The sequence below is a fragment of the Perca fluviatilis genome, chromosome 3 (genome assembly GCF_010015445.1).
Source record: "Perca fluviatilis chromosome 3, GENO_Pfluv_1.0, whole genome shotgun sequence".
NCBI classification, from domain to species: Eukaryota; Metazoa; Chordata; class Actinopteri; order Perciformes; family Percidae; genus Perca; species Perca fluviatilis.
In genome coordinates, this window is record NC_053114.1 from 22,911,938 (window position 1) to 22,929,774 (window position 17,837).

Consider the following 17,837-nt stretch of genomic DNA (forward strand, 5'->3'; position numbering starts at 1 on the left):
TGAGGGACACACTCTCTACACACCCGAGCAGCAATCCATGCAGACTGCATTGTGACTGAAAAATGTCCGTATACTGATATTGAGGAACATTTTTGTGTGTATGTGCATTCAGATTACACTGGTGTGACTTTGTCCATACGTCACTGTCATCACACACAAAGATTTGCTCACTGCAGCCTCTATTTGACAGTGTTATGGTGGGATTAAAACAGCCAGATGAGTTCAATAAACTCACCTTGGTTCGACATAATCACTGTGCCGCTGTCTTTGTCATCATGATAACTGTAACACTGTTAGTCACTGTTCATTTTTAATATATTTAGATCATTGAAATCTCACAAAAAACAAGCTCTTGAAAAGCATTTCAACAGTAAACTGAAAATATTTGGTGTTTTTGTGAGCGCAGAGAGGACATGTGTAAACGATCCTGCCATTTAAAACAGATTGTGTTAGTATTCATGGACACATTCTTGACATACATGCCATCAGTCATATTTATAAACAGTTTATAAAGCTGTTAATTTGAAAAGAGCCAGCCAGTGTGAGCAGAAGGACCAGTGTGCTGAGTGAGTGGACGGCTCCAGCGTTGGGGTAACCGTAGCTCGTCCTACACGAGTTCTTCACCTCATCATATGGAATAGGAACATCATCTGGACTCGTGCCGTTCAGACTGTCACGGACCTGACACACAAAGATAAGGCTGTCAGGCAGCAGACAGAAAGGCACTGTGACAGGTGTGTCTTCACTCACAGGGTCCACCTGCTACCAAAGCACCATTTTTACTTTTGTTTTTACTTTTATAAATCCAATCAGCATTTAAGATGCATAACAGAAATCCAAACCTTTCACATTTGAATATTTGAATGCACCTTATAATCGTGTTACTGCTTTTGACAGATCAGCTTTATGTCCTTTTGCTTTACATTGTTGTGGCCACCATGTTAAAAGTAAAAAAAAGAAAGTAACTGAGTAAATGTAAATGTGCTTACATTCCACCACTGGCTGCACTGTTTCCATTGATGAACAGACAACAATCATTGGATGATTTTTGTTACTAAAGAAAATGTCTATCATGATTACTAAGAAAAATCTTAAAGAGTAAAAGTGTACTCCAGTGTGTGTGTGTGTGTGTGTGTGTGTGTGTGTGTGTGTAGCAGTACACCATGACATCACTATAGCCAAAAACACATGTTCAAAGTAATTAAACTCAAATGAAATGGATATGGTGTTATACGGTCTATATGTTTAACCCTCCCATGGTCATCTCTGCAATCACACGACCACTTTGAGTTTTCCAATTATATCAATTCTCACAGAGCATAAAGATGTGAATCTTTCCATTCTTCTGTCCCCCATAATGGCCCTTCCTGTCTGTGTTATTATGGAACCCACGCAACTTCTAGGCAAGACCCGCCCTTCAATAGCATTCACACACTACTATTGGCCAGGCGTCCATGCTTACGCAAGGTAACGTAGCCCTATTTGTTCAGGTCCTATCCCCTGACCAATCGGCTATCCTAACATTAAAGGTCCCATGCCATGAAAATTTTACTTTATGAGTTTTTTTAACATTAATATGCGTTCACCCAGCCTGTCTATGGTCCTCCAGTGGCTAGAAATGGTGATAGGTGTAAACCGAGCCCTGGGTATCCTGCTCTGCCTTGGAGAAAATGAAAGCTCAGATGGGCTGATATGGAATCTTCCTCCTTATGAGGTCATAAGGAGCAAGGTTACCTCCCCTTTCTCTGCTTTGCCCGCCCAGAGAATTTGGCCCACCCATGAGAGAGAGACATCATGGCTTTCAAACGAGCAAAGTGGCAGTTGGTCAAGGCCACACCCCCACCTTCCCTCCTCCTCAATATCTACAGACACAGAAATGGCACATACTAAGGAAAGCTCATTGTGGGACTGGCTCTAGTGGCTGTAATTCTGCACCAAGGCTGAATTTCAGGAAACAGACTTCAGATACAGTATTAGGGGACCACTAAGGCCTATATAAAAGCATCCAGAGAGCACCGTGTCATGGGACCTTTAACCACTCAAGGTCAATGCCTAACCCCAACCAATCGAGCTGCTTCGTCGGGCGGGGCTTGCTTAGAAGTTATGTGGGTATAATAACGCTTCCTGCCTGGTTAACTCCCACGTCTTTACAACTTTACACCTCATTTTTGTTTATGTTTATGTTTATAAATTTGTAGTCTCCAAGCCCAAATCCTAAAATAACCCTCAATAATACCTAATAACTAATACTTACTGACTTACTGTTATTTAATAAACTAGTGATAGTAGAAATAAAAGAAATAAGGATGTTATATATTTTTCACCTTCTCAGCCTCTCTTAGGACTCTGAGCAGGTTGTCTCCCAGAGCAGCTTTGACCTCCTCATCAGTCCATCCTCTCCTCAGCAGTTCAGCCACCACTTTGGGCACCTTGGACACGTCTTCCAGACCCTCTGGTAGTCTGAGAGGATGACATGCAGGGAAATATGATTTTACTTTCTGGAACCCACAGTTTTTGTTGACTTTTACCATTTCAGCCCTGCTTTGTGTTGTGACCAGAAGCCTACGTTTAAGTCAACGCCTGAATGTTTTGACTGTGACATTTTTTTGGGGGCATTTTCGGCCTTTATTTTTGACAGGACAGCTGAAGACATGAAAGGGGAGAGAGAGGGGGAATGACATGCAGCAAAGGGCCACAGGTTGGAGTTGAACCCGTGCGTCGAGGAGTAAACCTCTATATATGGGCGCCCGCTCTACCAACTGAGCTATCTGGGTGCACTGCTTGACTGTTTTGAACTCACCTTGTAACCCCATCGTAATCTCCACCAAAACCAATGATGCCTGCCCCAGCCACTTTCTTTATATGGTCAAAGTGATCTATGATGAAAGCAGTGAACAATAAACTTAGAAAAGAAATGATAAATGTTAATATTTAATCAGGTTTACAGCAGTTGTCATGGTCATAACAGCAGTTTACCAGCAACATCTGAGACCGTAGCAGTATCGCGGCAGGTCACATAGTCGTTGTAGAAGTTCACCATGACAATTCCTCCGGTATTATTCTGGAGAGAAAGACATGTTACATCACAGTGACACTCTTACAGACCTAGAAACTCTGATCTATAGGATGGAGGGAGACACAGCATCGCATTTCTGCTTTGTTAGGCAGGAGACGCTTTGTAGTGAACAGGAACAAGGAGAGACTTGACCAGGGCCAAGAGATGCATTCAAACTCACAACAATCCAAGTACATAAGGGTATTGTTATATAATAGAGTGCCTGTCTCTTGGTTATAACTGAGTAGCTTTGATCTCTTTTATTACAGTGCTGCACAATAACCCTCTTATTGTCAACCGTTTTATTGCATTCAGCTCAGAAACTCCAATTCATTTTTTCATGAACATAGGATACGCTTATAAAATACATTACATTGTTAAAAATTAAACCAATTGTTCCCAACCCTTGTGGTTTGTGACCCCTTTTAAAAAAAACACTGTCTAGTTGGGACCCCTTGGTAGTTCCACCAAAGACACATTTCCTGTCTAGACTTGTCAGATTGTTTAATTTAAATTAAAAAAAGAAACCGATTTGTGTAGCTGAACTTGTTTAAACTGTTCCTCTCCCAATACAGTAATCATCTCACACCCACTCAGATTTATCTTGTGACACACACACACACAAAAACACTCTTTCTCTCTTTTTTTCTCTTTCTCTCTCTCTCTCTCTCTCTCTCTCTCTCTCTCTCTCTCTCTCACCACTTTCATAAGAACATCATCGGGGACATTCCTCTTGCTGGAAAAAGGGGGGGGGAAAAAAAAGGGGTTTTTTTTGCCGGGGTTTTGGGCGGGCCGCCCCCGGGGTTTCTCCCCCCCCCCCCCCCCCCCCGCCGGGGGGCCCCCCCCCCCCCCCGGGGGGGGTTCCACTATAAGTTGCTGTTGTAGCAAGAACAATGATTATTTCTATGATCATTTTAAATTGTTTATGGGACCAAAACATTTATAAATCGCTAAAATACTTATTTCTTTTATTTCTACTATCACTAGTTTATAAAATAACAGTAAGTCAGTAAGTTAGTTAGTTTACCCCCTTTATGAAATAACAGTAAGTATTAGTTATGAGGTATTATTAGTATTAGTTTAAGTTTTCACATTTCTGTTGACCAGCATAAGAAAAAGCCAAGACAATAAAAACGTGACAACTGAATGCTTTTTATAGGATCTCTATCCATCTAGTAGGATGAACACAATATTAAATATAAAATAATACTTTGTCAGTTGTATTTACATATAGCTATTTATTACATTACTTTCTTATATTTATGTTTTATGGAAAATTACATTATTTTGAAGTGTGTACTAGAAAAATGTTTAGTCAACTGAATTTGGAAGTAAACAAAACTATAATTTTTCTTTTATATCTATATATATAATATAACAAATACTTTAAGACACTAATCTGTAGCTTATTACAATTTTTACACAATTTCCCCATCCCTGCTTGTTTACTGACCTTGCCAAATGGAGACAGGCCATTATGTTGAGATGGCTCTGATCCAGTGTCGACAAGCCAGTTATCCGCCCTGACAAGAAGAAAAAAATACTTAGTTAAAGTAAAAAAAGTCAAAGTATGGTATGTTGAAAAAAGTGATAACAAAGTCATAGTCGAAAAAATTCATAGTATTATATGTTAAAAAAAATTTCATGAAAAAAAGCCAGCCTGGGCTGTGTTTCTAACCTGGCTCTGAGTCTGCAGTGATTACTTACTGGTTGCCTTCTGGCAGCAGTGCTAACCACTGAGCCAGTGTGCCACCAAAGAATTTAGGTTGAAAACAGTATTAGCATAGTTAGTTGCAAAAAAGTCATACTATGGTATGTCGAAAAAGGTGATAAAAAGTCATAGTATAGTATGTTGAAAAAAAACGTCATGAAAAGGGCCAACCTGGACTGTGTATTGAACCATTTTCTAATAGCTGAAGGTTTCATGAATAAAATTTGAATGACATCTGTGGGTGGGAGTATGTGGGAGCAGTAGCAATTAGAAGTGGAAGAAGCCTGAAGAGGATTTAAAGATTTCTCCATTGACTTTCAATGTAGAAAGAAAAAAAGCTTAATGTTTTAAAAACTCTAAATGGTGGAGAAAAGTTAAATGCAAACACAAATGTCCTTAAAGAGCTGAACATTTTGATATTTGAATGTTTTTTGTAGCTGAACATATGCAGAAGAAGTAGGCGACCGAAAATCGTATGGAAGAATCGGGTAATAATACTGCTGAATCAGCATTCACACAATAAAGAACTGAATAACAATAATGTGAATGCTGCTGAATCAGTAGTCACACAAGTACATATTCTGAACTCATAGGTGACAGTTCTTTTTTCTTTCTTCATTTCCTTGTTTCATAAGGTTTCCCTCTACAGTTACAGTACATTTAGCCAATGTGTGATCAGGTGAAGCATCTCAGTGCCAAACTGGCTCTTGATACTGCTGCCTGGAGAGCTCAACAAGCCTGCAGGAATCCCCCGTACTTTCCACAGCACAAACTGACCATGATGTCTGATGGTAATATACCACAAAGATATGACCAAGCCTTACTGAAAGCTCAGGTAATGAATAGAGAAAGTCATTAGTGTGCTCTAGCTACCATTTTTATTGTTAAATTTACTCAAGTAAATTAGACATTTAGCGTGAAAATGAAAACTATTTTGATAACAGTTTACTTGTTTTAAGTAATTCTTCCTTGCAAAAAACATGTCATGGTTCCAGCTTCTCAAAAGTGAGGATTTGTTGCTTTTCCTTGTAGTGTAACAGTAAACTGAATAATTTTTAGTCTGACTATTGGTCGGACAAAACAAGCAATTTGAAGGTGTCACTTTGGCTCTTGGTAATTGTGACCGGCATTTCTCATTATTTTCTCAAGTTTTACATACCAAACAATCAATCGATCAATCAAGAAAAAAATCACTTGTGTGACGCTTGTGTTACTGTTGTAAGGTCACGTGTGTACATTTTTCTTTGCGTGTTTGATGGAGTAAATCTGCTGGCTCTTACCAGGGTGTGTTGCAGGAGTGTGTGAGTGTAAGGTAGCGAACCCCCAGCTGGTACATGGTGCGCAGGGTGCCCAGACTGCTGTCAAGGGAGTGGCCCCCCTCCACCCCAATCAGACTGGCTGTCTTGTTCATGTTGAAAGCCTTCATGATGTCTGTGCAGTGCAGAAATGAGAGATAATGGGTGATTCAGAGGCAGGTATGAATAGATTAGAGGTGGAAAATGTCTCTGAAATGACTTGTACAGCTAAAAGTCTCACCTTGGCTACTGGTAGCAAACATAAAGGTTTCTGGGTATTTTTCACACATCCTGTGAACCACATCTATCTGCTCCAGTGTTTGTCTGACAGCATCTTTGTACTGAGTCTCACAGGGAACATAGGCCGACCAAAACTGAAAGAGGAACAAAAGATAATTATCAGTACCGTAGTATATGCAGGGGAAGTTTATGGAGCTGCTATAATCCTTCTTAAAACCACATCTCTTTTGTAAGTCTTGACTGATGATTGGTTATGTATGCTTTGTTTGTATAACCTGGAGTGTTAGACACAGCATCTATTTTACAAAAGCTCCCCTGCAAAATGGCTGCATGAAAATAGATAAAATGGAAACACACATAGTTAATTCTCAATAATTACACACAGCACATTCTGATAATGATAATGATAGCCTTGGCATATTTTAAACAACCTAGCAGATAAAGAATCACTTGTCATTGAAAGCATAGTTTCCTTTAATTTCCCAATTCCCAGTACATTATGTTCTGTATGTACCTGCGCACCCAGCCGTCCCTCCTTAATCTTAGGGATGTTGGTGTGTGTTGTTTCCAGCGTGTAAAGATCCACTTTGTTAAGCTCGTTGTTGAATTGCTTCCGAAGCTGCCAAGGCAGGTCATTATGGCTGAAAGATCAGAAAGTGAAGGGTCACACCCTCACAGAGACTTTTCTCAAAACTTGCATAATAAACTTTGATTTAACAGCATGGAAGAAAACCGCCTGTTTGCCCAGATCAGCACTAGAAATTGCTTCCAGAAGTGAGCTTTTACTACAGAGTATAACATTTTTACTGTTGTTGTTGCTCAGGCAAACAGCACACATCATTAGAACCGTCATGCAAAGCACAGTTTTTGCAAAAGACATTTCCACTTACCCGTCAATGAGCGGGGTCTCAGACATCAGCTGCAAAGCTCTGGTCATGTGAACATCCACAGCTGAGGTGACAACACAAGAACTGATCCACAGTGCCAAATATGCAGCTGAGATAACCTTGGACAGCATTTCTTCAACTTTGACACACTGTTAAACGCGCTGCTCTTCTTTTTCTCTGGGTCCCTAAACTTTCTTGTGCTTTCTTTAACCGCTGAGTAATCCTGATTCTACTAACTGCTGCTGGAACAGATTTATTTCCAGGTTGCCAACTTTTTAGTTTGTTGTTTTCATATATGCAGATTCTTTGAAATTCTCTCTCCAACTTTCTGTCCTTTTCCGTCTGAATATGCCTCTGTAGATTAACTCTGCTTATCGCTCCTCCTCTGTCTTGGATCTGTTTTTCATAACAGAGTCAGCAGTCATAAATGCAACACAGTAGCTCAATCACTTTTATACTCTCTACAGTTGTTAATCAGTGTATGTTGGTTAATGTATAATGTACCTTTCGACTGCTTTTCTAAAGTCCACAACATATGCTTTATATGTAGTAGTAGTATAGTAGTAGTATATGTGTCATTCCAGAACTGCTAAGCAGAACCAGCACAGCAGTCTGGATCACATTAACCATATTCACTGTGAAGAGTGAGTTCTCTACAAAGCAAGATTTGTATTATTTATTTTTTGTAGAATAAATGTATATTATAGATGCTCACATAAACTGAAACTTAATTAATGATCTTCCAAGTTGCTACATAACTTAAATGGCATGATTAATAGACCTGTGCAATGAGGGTTTATGTGTTTATATATATATATATATATATATATATATATATATATATATATATATATTCCTTTTTTTCTTTTCAACAAATTCGATGAAAAGACCTTTAAACAACAATGAAATAATTCCACTAGAAAGTATGTAGTAGAGTCTGACACAACTTATTATTTATTGTGTTGTCCAAAAACAATTAAAAACTCATCAATGAGCCACACTGTTGCAGTTATGATGTATTGCAGCTGATATTAGGACTTCATATCTGATATGAAGAAGTGCACCAGTGTTCCGACTCAATCAGGGAAGACATCTCACCACAAGAGAGTTACGAGTGAGTTCTTGGATAATAATCTGATGTCTTGTGTAATGATTCAAATTTGTCAAATTATTTTTTTTTATGCTGTACTAAAAGCCCAAGGTTCAAGGTTCTTTATTGTCATGTGGACAACAATAACAGCCACAATGGCAATGAAAATCTTAGGCCTCAGAGACCTCCGAAAATGCTCAATAAATAACTAAAGGAAAAAAAAACACAAGTATAAAGCTCAAATGCAAGTTAAGATATAGGGCTAAAATATAAACAGATGAAATATAAATTAAGTAATATAATTATATAATACATTTGTGTAGACAGTATTGCAAATTAATATGACTGAATGTAAAAAGGAATGTAGTAATATACATGTGCATAATGAGAAGTAAATATATAACATATATAACCACACTAGGTATGGTTATATATGTGCGCATATGTAGAGGTCCTCCCTGGGTGGCAGGTCCATTCTGGTGATGTGCTGTGCATTTTTACAGTAACCACCCTCTGTAAAGCCTCATGGTTGAGGATGGGGATGCAGTATCCAGGCGGAGGAAGAATAGCTTAATCTATATTGAATATAACAAATAAAACAACAGATAAGATGCCCTTCTGTAAGCAATGATTTACTGTATTGCCCCTATCAACTTCATCTTCTTATCTTCAAGGCTGCATTTCCAATAAGTCAATAAAGATTACAATGGTCTCCAGGAAATGATTGCCCACTTTACTGGGTCAAAGAAATGAGAATGATTCAGTTTTTATATTTTGGCATGGGGTGTTTCATGTACAGTCTTTTTTATTTCATACTCACCACATTTCAGTGAATATGTTTGATTATTATTAATGACATACGCAAGATAACTGCATCACTAGTTGTTTTTTTTATTATTATTTTGTAACTAGTGGTCTTTATTACTAGTATATAACTTTATATTATAACTAGTATTTCCATTTGATGGAATAGTGTGGCCATAAAACAACAGCTAGAACAAGTCGATACACAATAAATATGATATACTGTTAGACAGAGTGTTTTTTTTTCGTGAACTTCAAAGTCATTATGCTGAAATGTGAGGGTAAAATCAGGATTCACGCTGTTAAAAATATGTGAATAATAACTATTGAAAACCAGACGTTGGCATGGGGTGTTTCATGTACAGTCTTTTTTATTTCATACTTCTCACCACATTTCAGTGAATATGTTTGATTATTATTAATGACATACGCAAGATAACTGCATCACTAGTTGTTTTTTTATTATTATTTTGTAACTAGTGGTCCAGTCTAGATCATCTAATTTTCAAGCATAACCAACAATAAAGCCAGTTCCATTTTTATCAAATGTTTTTTTTTTTAAATAAAGATAAATAAATAATTAACACATTGCTTTCAAATCAATATGGCTTAATTTTAAAACTGTACAACATCTTACTAATATTTCAGAAAAAATAAATTAAAAAGTAATATTTTACAGTCACAGAGCACAGTGTGTTCTGTACTATCTGTACCGTATGTTAATGGTAATGGTAAATATTTAGCTAGAGCCAGCAGTTGTTTATCTTAGCTTAGCATAAAGACTGGAAACAGGGGGAACAGCTAGCCTGGCTCTGTCAGCCATGAAGGACTGGATTACATTCAAACCACAATGCAAACATAATCTGAGTTAGGTCCTGAGGGCTTTATCAACAACTGCCAGACAAAACACAAAAATGGTTTCAATTTCCAGTATTGTCTCCATTGTTTACACCCAGCTATACCCACATACAAGTGATTTTAGTTAGAAGGGAGATTCAACTATTTTGACCTCTTACTAACAGAAATGTCTACAACAATTTCAATTCTACCTCTGTGCACATATCCACCAGTTATCAGAATTCATCCTTGCAGTCACAGAGCACAGTGTGTTCTGTAGCAGAACACCTCAGACCAGACTTTGCAAAATGAAACACTAATTTATAAAACACATATTTTGTTACCATATAAAACACACACGTTTCATATGACTTAATTCTGTTGGAACCATGTACACCTAAAACCCTTTTAGCAATTCTACTTCTTAGTGATTAGAGTACTGTAAATGAAGTACACAGAGAAAATACAGATATACAATAAGTTCACCAAACACTACACCACTAGGACCAATGCTGCAGACTGAGGAAAGTTTAATTTATTTCTCTCCATATATCCAAATCAGTCAGTTTTCATGCTACTACAGTAGTGTGTATAACACTGTTAGCTCAGCAAACAACAGACAAACTGTATCCAGTACAGGTTACAATTATAGTAAAAAAAATAAAAATAAATAAAAAGAAAGATCTGAAATAAACTGAAAATACAGTACAGAAAATACTAGACTTACCTGCTGCATTTTTATGGTGCTTAAACCTGATTGGTGTGTCTACAGTTAAGCAGATTGGCTCATAGGTTTGGTGATATAACAGTCAGTGGTTTTGAATTGCCAGGAAGTGACATCATGATGTACTTCTCTGTCTAATGTATACAAGTGTGCTTAGTGTTTTGCAAATCACTGTATGTATTGTTTTGCAAAAAGTGTGAGGCTGACATTGTGCTTATAGTGGTGCACATCTTGGCCAATGTTTTGGCCCTTTAGTGTAAGGTTTTGATAATTGTGTAATACTTTTGATTTCAGTGTGTAAGCAATCGGCAAAAACTGTATTACTTTCAATGTAACTCAATCTACTACACTCATATGAGTCCTGGGTGACTGAAAGAATGAACCCAAACTCAGCACTTAATTTATTTAAATTTTTTTACTTCATCTTTTCTATACCTTGTTCATTACCCAAAACTAGCATGGCCTATGAATGTGGGAAGCTTACCTGCCTATACTCTAAACAGATTAAAGACGCATTTTGAATACTGTGCATTTTCATTGACATTGACAAGTCTTTAAATCAACGGCTACAACAACCATCATGCTGCCTCTCAGGGTTGAGACCTTACGTGGGATCCACAAACCCTCTGTGGGTTTAAGGCTGAGTTTTAGGGAAGTGTGTCTAAAATGATGCACAAGACATCAAGAATATTTCCATTTGATGGAATAGTGTGGCCATAAAACAACAGCTAGAACAAGTTGATACACAATAAATATGATATACTGTTAGACAGAGTGTTTTTTTTTCGTCAACTTCAAAGTCATTATGCTGAAATGTGAGGGTAAAATCAGGATTCACGCTGTTAAAAATATGTGAATAATAACTATTGAAAACCAGACGTGCATCAAACATTATTCAAATTCCAGCAACTACTGCGGGGTAAACGTACTGTACAAACCACGGCCTAAACAAAACAAACCCAGATCCCAGCTGGCTGGCAGCTGCGATTATACACACAATTTGCAAGTGACACCCACTGCCTGACACCAAGTTGAGGATTGCCATTTGCATTTCCTCTTTTGAGGCTCATATAAAGCCTGTATGCTCCTCACTTGGTCTCTCTCACAGTTCGGATGCACAAAGAAACAGTAGAGTAGAGTAGAGACAGGCAGAGTTACAGAAAGGTAAACACAGAAGAAAAACTAGTCAAGAGGCAGCTAAAAGAGACAGAAAAAAAAAAAAAAAAAAAAAAAAAAAAGAACCAGCAAAGAGCATACTTATATCAAAGTTGGAAATGGCCAGGTTGGATGTCATAGAGACATTTCATGGTATTTTGTTTCCTGGACACCTGCACACCCAGGATTCCTTACAACTTGCTCTCAAATTTCCCTTTCAGGACACGGATATCGTCATCGTCTCCTATCCAAAGTCAGGTAAGAAGATACAACCAACTGATCAGGATACATTGCACATGCAGTGTCTTTAAGTCTATGCAACTAACCACATGAGCATGTTGAGTAACTCATTGCAGACATGTCAAATCCATTTAAGGGTGCTATACTGTGACTGGAAGTTACATAATTCGTTATTATGCAATTTTTTAATAATGAAATTCAGATCTTTCTTTTTTGTCAACAGGCACCACATGGATGCAGGAAATTGTGTCTCTCATATCCAGCAGAGGGGACCCACAAGTGTCCCAAACTTTCCCAAACTGGACTCGGGCTCCCTGGCTGGAGCACCATTATTTTGCTGCGGTACTGGAGGCCTCACCCACCACACCTCGAGTCATCACCTCACACCTGCCTCATCAGCTGCTCGGGCCCACCCTCCAGGGCTCCAAAGCAAAGGTCAAATGTACATGTTAATTCGACTGTTTAGACCACAGAGTATAGAGACAGGCCAATAAATTTGGGCAGGTCAATTTATATATTAGCAGACAGTTCGGTATCAGAGTCAGAAAGTGTAAGGAAGTTGTAATATAGAAATGAAAAAGGTTTGAGGTAATTTATTAACAGTGTCACTACTCCGCTCAGTATGTATCTTGGTTTTCTTGGTAGAGTACAAACATTTTGACACCGTTGCTCTGTGTCATCTCACAGGTCATCTATGTGAGCAGAAACCCTAAAGATGTGGCAGTGTCCTTCTATCACTTCCACAAAATGGCCAACTTCCTTCCTGAAGCTGGCTCATTTCCAGAGTTTTTAAATCGATTCCTGGAGGGCACACGTGAGTTGACATCAGGACAAATAGATCCATTTATTTCATTGTTTTGTGAGGATGCTGACTTGTTGTACTTTTGTTGCAGTGCACTATGGCTCCTGGTTTGACCACATTAAAGGCTGGACCAGTCAGACAGCAACTATGAACAATCTGCTTCACATCACCTATGAAGAGATGTCGTTGGTAAAGGAGGATTTATTTATCATTTTCATCATGCTAAATGTCCATAAATTTTAAATAGACAACTAAAAATGTAAAATGTCTTTTAAGATATATATTTATCTTGTTCCTCAATCACAAAGGCCGAAGCAAGTCTAAAAGTGGAAGTTCATGATGTGAAAATGTTTACTCTGTCAGTTTGCCTTCAGAGGTTGTAATCATTTTTTAGCATTCTGAGGGAGTCATTGCACACTGCAATCAAATTTAATGTTGGGATTAGTTCCTTTTTTGAATGATTTTTAATAATGTTCCTGCTGTTAGGACCTACATGGCGTCATAAAGAGGGTGAGCTCTCACCTACACAGTCCCCTGCTGGAGGACGAGATCAACAACTGTGTGAAACACTGCTGCTTCAGCAGCATGAAAGACAACAAGATGGCCAACTACACCCTGGTCACTGCGGACATAATGGACCATAGCAAGGGCTCCTTCATGAGAAAAGGTGGGGCTGTTCTATTAAATGCTGATAAATCAATCTTGGTTAATTGATTGCGTCCTATGTCTCACAATATGTGATCCAAATGTAAAAAAAATAAAAATAAAACAGTGATCATCAAAATTGGAACCTGCTATCAATCCAAAAATTACTTGAGGGTTGGCACATCCCAAGGGTTCCAAAGATAAATCTGAGAGGTCAAAGATATAAAAAAATATATATATTCTGTTACATTAATTGTCATTATTTTTGTGAAATATTGGATTATTTGATCTCTTCAGGCCTCTAACTGCGTTTTTACACCTATAGTTCGGTAGACTCGGTGCAATTCAGGGGTTAAGTTGCAACATTGTTGCAATTTTCATTTGGTTTGGTTGCGTTCACACTGCACTTTTTCAAATGCACCAAATGTCGTTAACAAATGTCATGCGGTCAAAACGGTCGCTGATCTATTGGACAGAATATCAGAGTGAAACTGTCTTGTTTACATCTGTAATGTCTGTAGACAAAGGATTCAAAATGCCTATATTTAAAATCATGATCAGTTGAAAAGAACTGTGTGTACATTTAATTGTAGTTTATATTGTTTTAAAAATCACGTATTTGGTCTTTAATAAAATCTCATCCCTCCCTGTTCCCTTCCTACAATTCAGGTAAAATTGGAGACTGGAAAAACATGTTCACAGAGGAGCTGAATCAATATTTCAAAAGCATCTTCCAGTCCAAGATGGAGGACTGCGCTTTAGAGTTTGTGTGGGAGGAGCAACATAAAGAGGAGACGCACACTAATGAAAAAAGCTAAATAAGGTTAGAAATCATGTTGCATCCTGGGAGATGGATCACAAGTAGATGGGTTTCCCTGAGTTGTAGTTTACAGTAAATGATTATAGGGCCACTTTTTTGACATGCAATGTTTAGTACCCTTCAATGCCTCGTATGTATAGCGCAGTCTTGCTTTCATTGCAGTAATGTGTCTGAAACAATGTGACACTTATAATGATGCTTATAATTATGTATCAATAAATCCTCTTACAGTTGGTTGTCCAAATTATGTGTGCTTTAGTGCAAAACAAGTGGCACTTAAGGTTGCTAATGTGCTAATGTGAAGGACAGGTCAAATGTTATATTTTAAATCTCCTTGTCTACAGGGCTGAGCTGCCCTTGTGCGTCCTGTCACTTTACACACCCAAAGAAAGGTGTTGCTCCCCCTCCAGTTTCCATGCACTGGAGAGCTTTGATCAAATCCTATCGAGTATGTGTGTGTGTGTATGTATGTGTGTGTATGTGTGTGCGTGTGTGTGTGTGTGTGTGTACATGTGTGTGTGTGTGTGTGTGTGCATGCGTGCATGTGTGTGTGTGTGTGTGCGTGCGTGTGTGTGCGTGCGTGCATGCGTGTGTGTGTCTGTACAGTAATAGAGTGAACATACAGTACAGATAGTACAGAACTATTCTAAGCTAAGACAACCAACTGCTGGCTCTAGCTAAATATTCACCGTACAGACAAAGACTGATATTGATATTCTGGACAAGGACACAAATATTTGTATTTCCCAAAATGTGTAACTATTTCTTTAAGGCTTAGGTCAGCAATAACACCATGGAGTTGGGAAACTGAATGGTTTGGAGTAGCACACGATTATTAAATTAGTTCATAGCAAAACAAACATGAACATACTGTAAATTCTGAGAACACATTATTAACAAACATTATACATACAAGTTAGGAATTATAAAAGAAGTTTAAAAAAAAAGATTAAATGAAGAAATACTCAGAAACAGGACTTGACAATAAAAAAGATGACACATTTTGGAGCCCAGATAATGACCTTTAGTCTTGAATCTAGTCTGAGCAACACAGGAAGCAGAGACAGACACAGAGTTTTAAATATGATCAGTGTGAGCTCGTCCAGTTGCGCTGGGTAAAGGATGCTGACAGCCAGGCTCTCATTGGCTAGCTGTTAACCAATCAGATTCAATCAGCTTAGCTTGTTGAATATTAATTAGAACTGGCAGAAATTGAGCTGAGTCTTCCTGCAGGCTTTCTATACCACGCTAGAATGGCTTGAAACAAGGTAACCAAGGAATTTTTTCCACAAAAAATGTTAGAGTCCATGGTAGAACTTCAGACATCACCACAAAGTAATGGAAGACGTGTGGCAGGGCACCTTTAAAAAAGAGAAGAGGAGTCCTTGCACCATTTTTGGTTTGACAGCGAAAGAGGAAATAAAATAGAGGAAATGCTCTCATTGACATTTGTGAATTTGTCAAGCTGACTAATAAAACAGCTCAACTAAAACCTTTTTCCATCAGTACAACAATACAAATTTAACTTTGAGGCTAAGTTTAGAGTTTGTTTGTTTAAATCGAGAGTTGGATTTGGTATTCGCAAAAAACATTAAACAACTAGTGATGAGCAGTATGATCCATGGATAAATCATAAAGTTGCCTAGATTTTGCCATGTCCTGTTTTGAAATGTAATAAGTGGTATACAAAACATATGGTTCTATGAAAAAATATAAGCATAGATATGTGGTAGCTTTAAACCAGATGACTAAACAGACAACTAAATAATAGACTTTCCATGCTATTTTAATGGTGGGCAAGCTGCCATGTTGCTATAGCATACCCTTCATGGAAACTATGTTTCAATATGTTTTTATATATAGGTTACAGTAGAGCATGTGTTGCCAAATAGTTAAATCTTCAATAGAGAGTCAGATTCTGATTAAGATGTGTATAGTCTAAAATTTTAATGTGAATGTAAGTTAGTTACGTAGCTAGTCAAGCTTACTCCAACTTTGAAGATTTGATTTTTGTTGTAGTTGTTTTTCTTTTTTTAAGTTTTGTTTGTTTGCCATTTGATACAGTACAGCTGAAGAGACAAGGAAGGGAGGGTTAAAATCACATCAAACTGAGCCGATGCAGGGGGGACACAGCGAATGCTCTACTAGGTGAGCTACCTGGGCACCCCAAGCTCACTCCAACTTTATAGAGGAACTCCACCCATTTCACACAACTGCATATGTAAAAAAAAAAGTTGTATAAAAGCTTTTGTGGCTCCAGAGGGAGCTGTGTGAAATCTGATAAATGAACAACTGAACTGTTGGTTGTCAAGTTGCATTTTGGGTAATGTAGGTGCCCGGCTTTGAGAAGGAAGAAGAATGTGTGAAATAAAAATGACATATCTCTGGTTCTGCTGCATCAATTTTGATCTGTTTAAAAACTGTCCATTGTTAATCCATCAATAGGAGTGCAATGATAGATTGCTGGAGTACTCTTTTATCCATTGGAGCAAGTGTTGGGCCAAGTCACTCAAATTCTGAAATAATTTTCTTATGTACCTTTTGTGGTTTCTCGCCATGCAGATTGTCCAGGTTTTAAGACATTCGTCTCTAAGATTTATGCTGCCACCCAATAATTACAGTGGAAACATGATTAGTCCACATGCAAAATGTTGACAGTGTTCTGAGAGAGATTAAAGTAAACATGCTGATATTAACCTATTTTATACAGTCTATGATTTTTTTACAGTTAGATTATTTTTCATAATCTAACTGGGGGCTGCCTGATAGATAATAAAATAATTAAAATTAATCTAACATGCTTTTCTCTGAGAATGTTGTGGTGTAGTTTTTTTTAACGATGCTTGAAGTGCATCCAAAATTCAGACATTTTTTTGTCTCTATTCAAAACAAGGCTACAGTTGTTGTTGTTGTTGTTTTAAAAACATGTATAATACCTTTTTATCTCCTAGCACACAGGGTTGATTCAGCTGCGTGCAGATGATTTGAATAATCTAGTTTAAGCAGCAGCTATAGACTGGTTTATTTGTTTGCTTTCAATGCCACATAAGTGTGCTGCTGATACTTACCGAGCTTATTTAGAATTTCACGGTTGCGTGTCTGTATGTACTTCCTGCATTTGTGAATTGACTTTTGTGTGTCATGTGTGTGTACTTTTGATGTCAGAAGGCCTAATTGGATAGAAACGACATTCAAACTCAAGCTTATGCAACAACCTAGATGAATATTGTATCTTGTCTTTTCCAAACATGGTATGAAAGCCTGTTTCATGAAATAATCATTACTCAAGTCCTGCCTTAAGATTTGTATTTTGTGTTTGTTTGTAAATTAGATTCAGCTGCTCCGAAATCCCACTGTAGGTAAAGAAAACTGTGTGAAGACTGACTTTGTCTGTGAAATAAATGTATCTCATAGAAAATTTCAATGATACACAGTTCCCTTTTTTTTGTAAAAGTGGTTTGTCTTTATCTCTTCTTTCACCTTCTGTCACTTGATTTTTGTTAAATGTACACAGAGTAATTGAGTTGACAAG

The 17,837-nt window shown here is 37.8% G+C and overlaps 2 protein-coding genes across 3 annotated transcripts; one reads left to right on the plus strand and one right to left on the minus strand.

Moving 5' to 3' along the window:
- Positions 1 to 293: 293 nt before the first annotated feature.
- Positions 294 to 7,596, minus strand: dpep1 (dipeptidase 1). The gene is made up of 11 exons (XM_039796128.1): positions 7,192 to 7,596; positions 6,816 to 6,942; positions 6,303 to 6,435; positions 6,047 to 6,197; positions 4,509 to 4,578; positions 3,909 to 3,931; positions 3,755 to 3,791; positions 2,977 to 3,061; positions 2,801 to 2,876; positions 2,325 to 2,460; positions 294 to 681 (listed from the first exon to the last, which is right to left on the minus strand). The coding sequence occupies exons 1-11, from the start codon at positions 7,317 to 7,319 to the stop codon at positions 496 to 498; spliced, it is 1,152 nt and encodes a 383-aa protein (XP_039652062.1). The 5' UTR covers positions 7,320 to 7,596; the 3' UTR covers positions 294 to 495.
- A 4,290-nt stretch (positions 7,597 to 11,886) lies between these two features.
- sult5a1 (sulfotransferase family 5A, member 1) lies at positions 11,887 to 17,729 on the plus strand. Of its 2 annotated transcripts, XM_039794976.1 has the most exons (7): positions 11,887 to 12,056; positions 12,262 to 12,473; positions 12,726 to 12,852; positions 12,932 to 13,029; positions 13,327 to 13,507; positions 14,155 to 14,308; positions 16,370 to 17,729. In XM_039794976.1, exons 1-6 carry the CDS (start codon positions 11,918 to 11,920, stop codon positions 14,301 to 14,303), a joined length of 906 nt encoding a protein of 301 aa, XP_039650910.1. In that variant the 5' UTR covers positions 11,887 to 11,917; the 3' UTR covers positions 14,304 to 14,308; positions 16,370 to 17,729. The 2 variants fall into 2 exon arrangements, with proteins under 2 accessions (XP_039650910.1, XP_039650909.1); XM_039794975.1 differs by lacking the exon at positions 16,370 to 17,729 and having other exon boundaries at positions 14,155 to 14,538.
- The last annotated feature ends 108 nt before the right edge of the window (positions 17,730 to 17,837 follow it).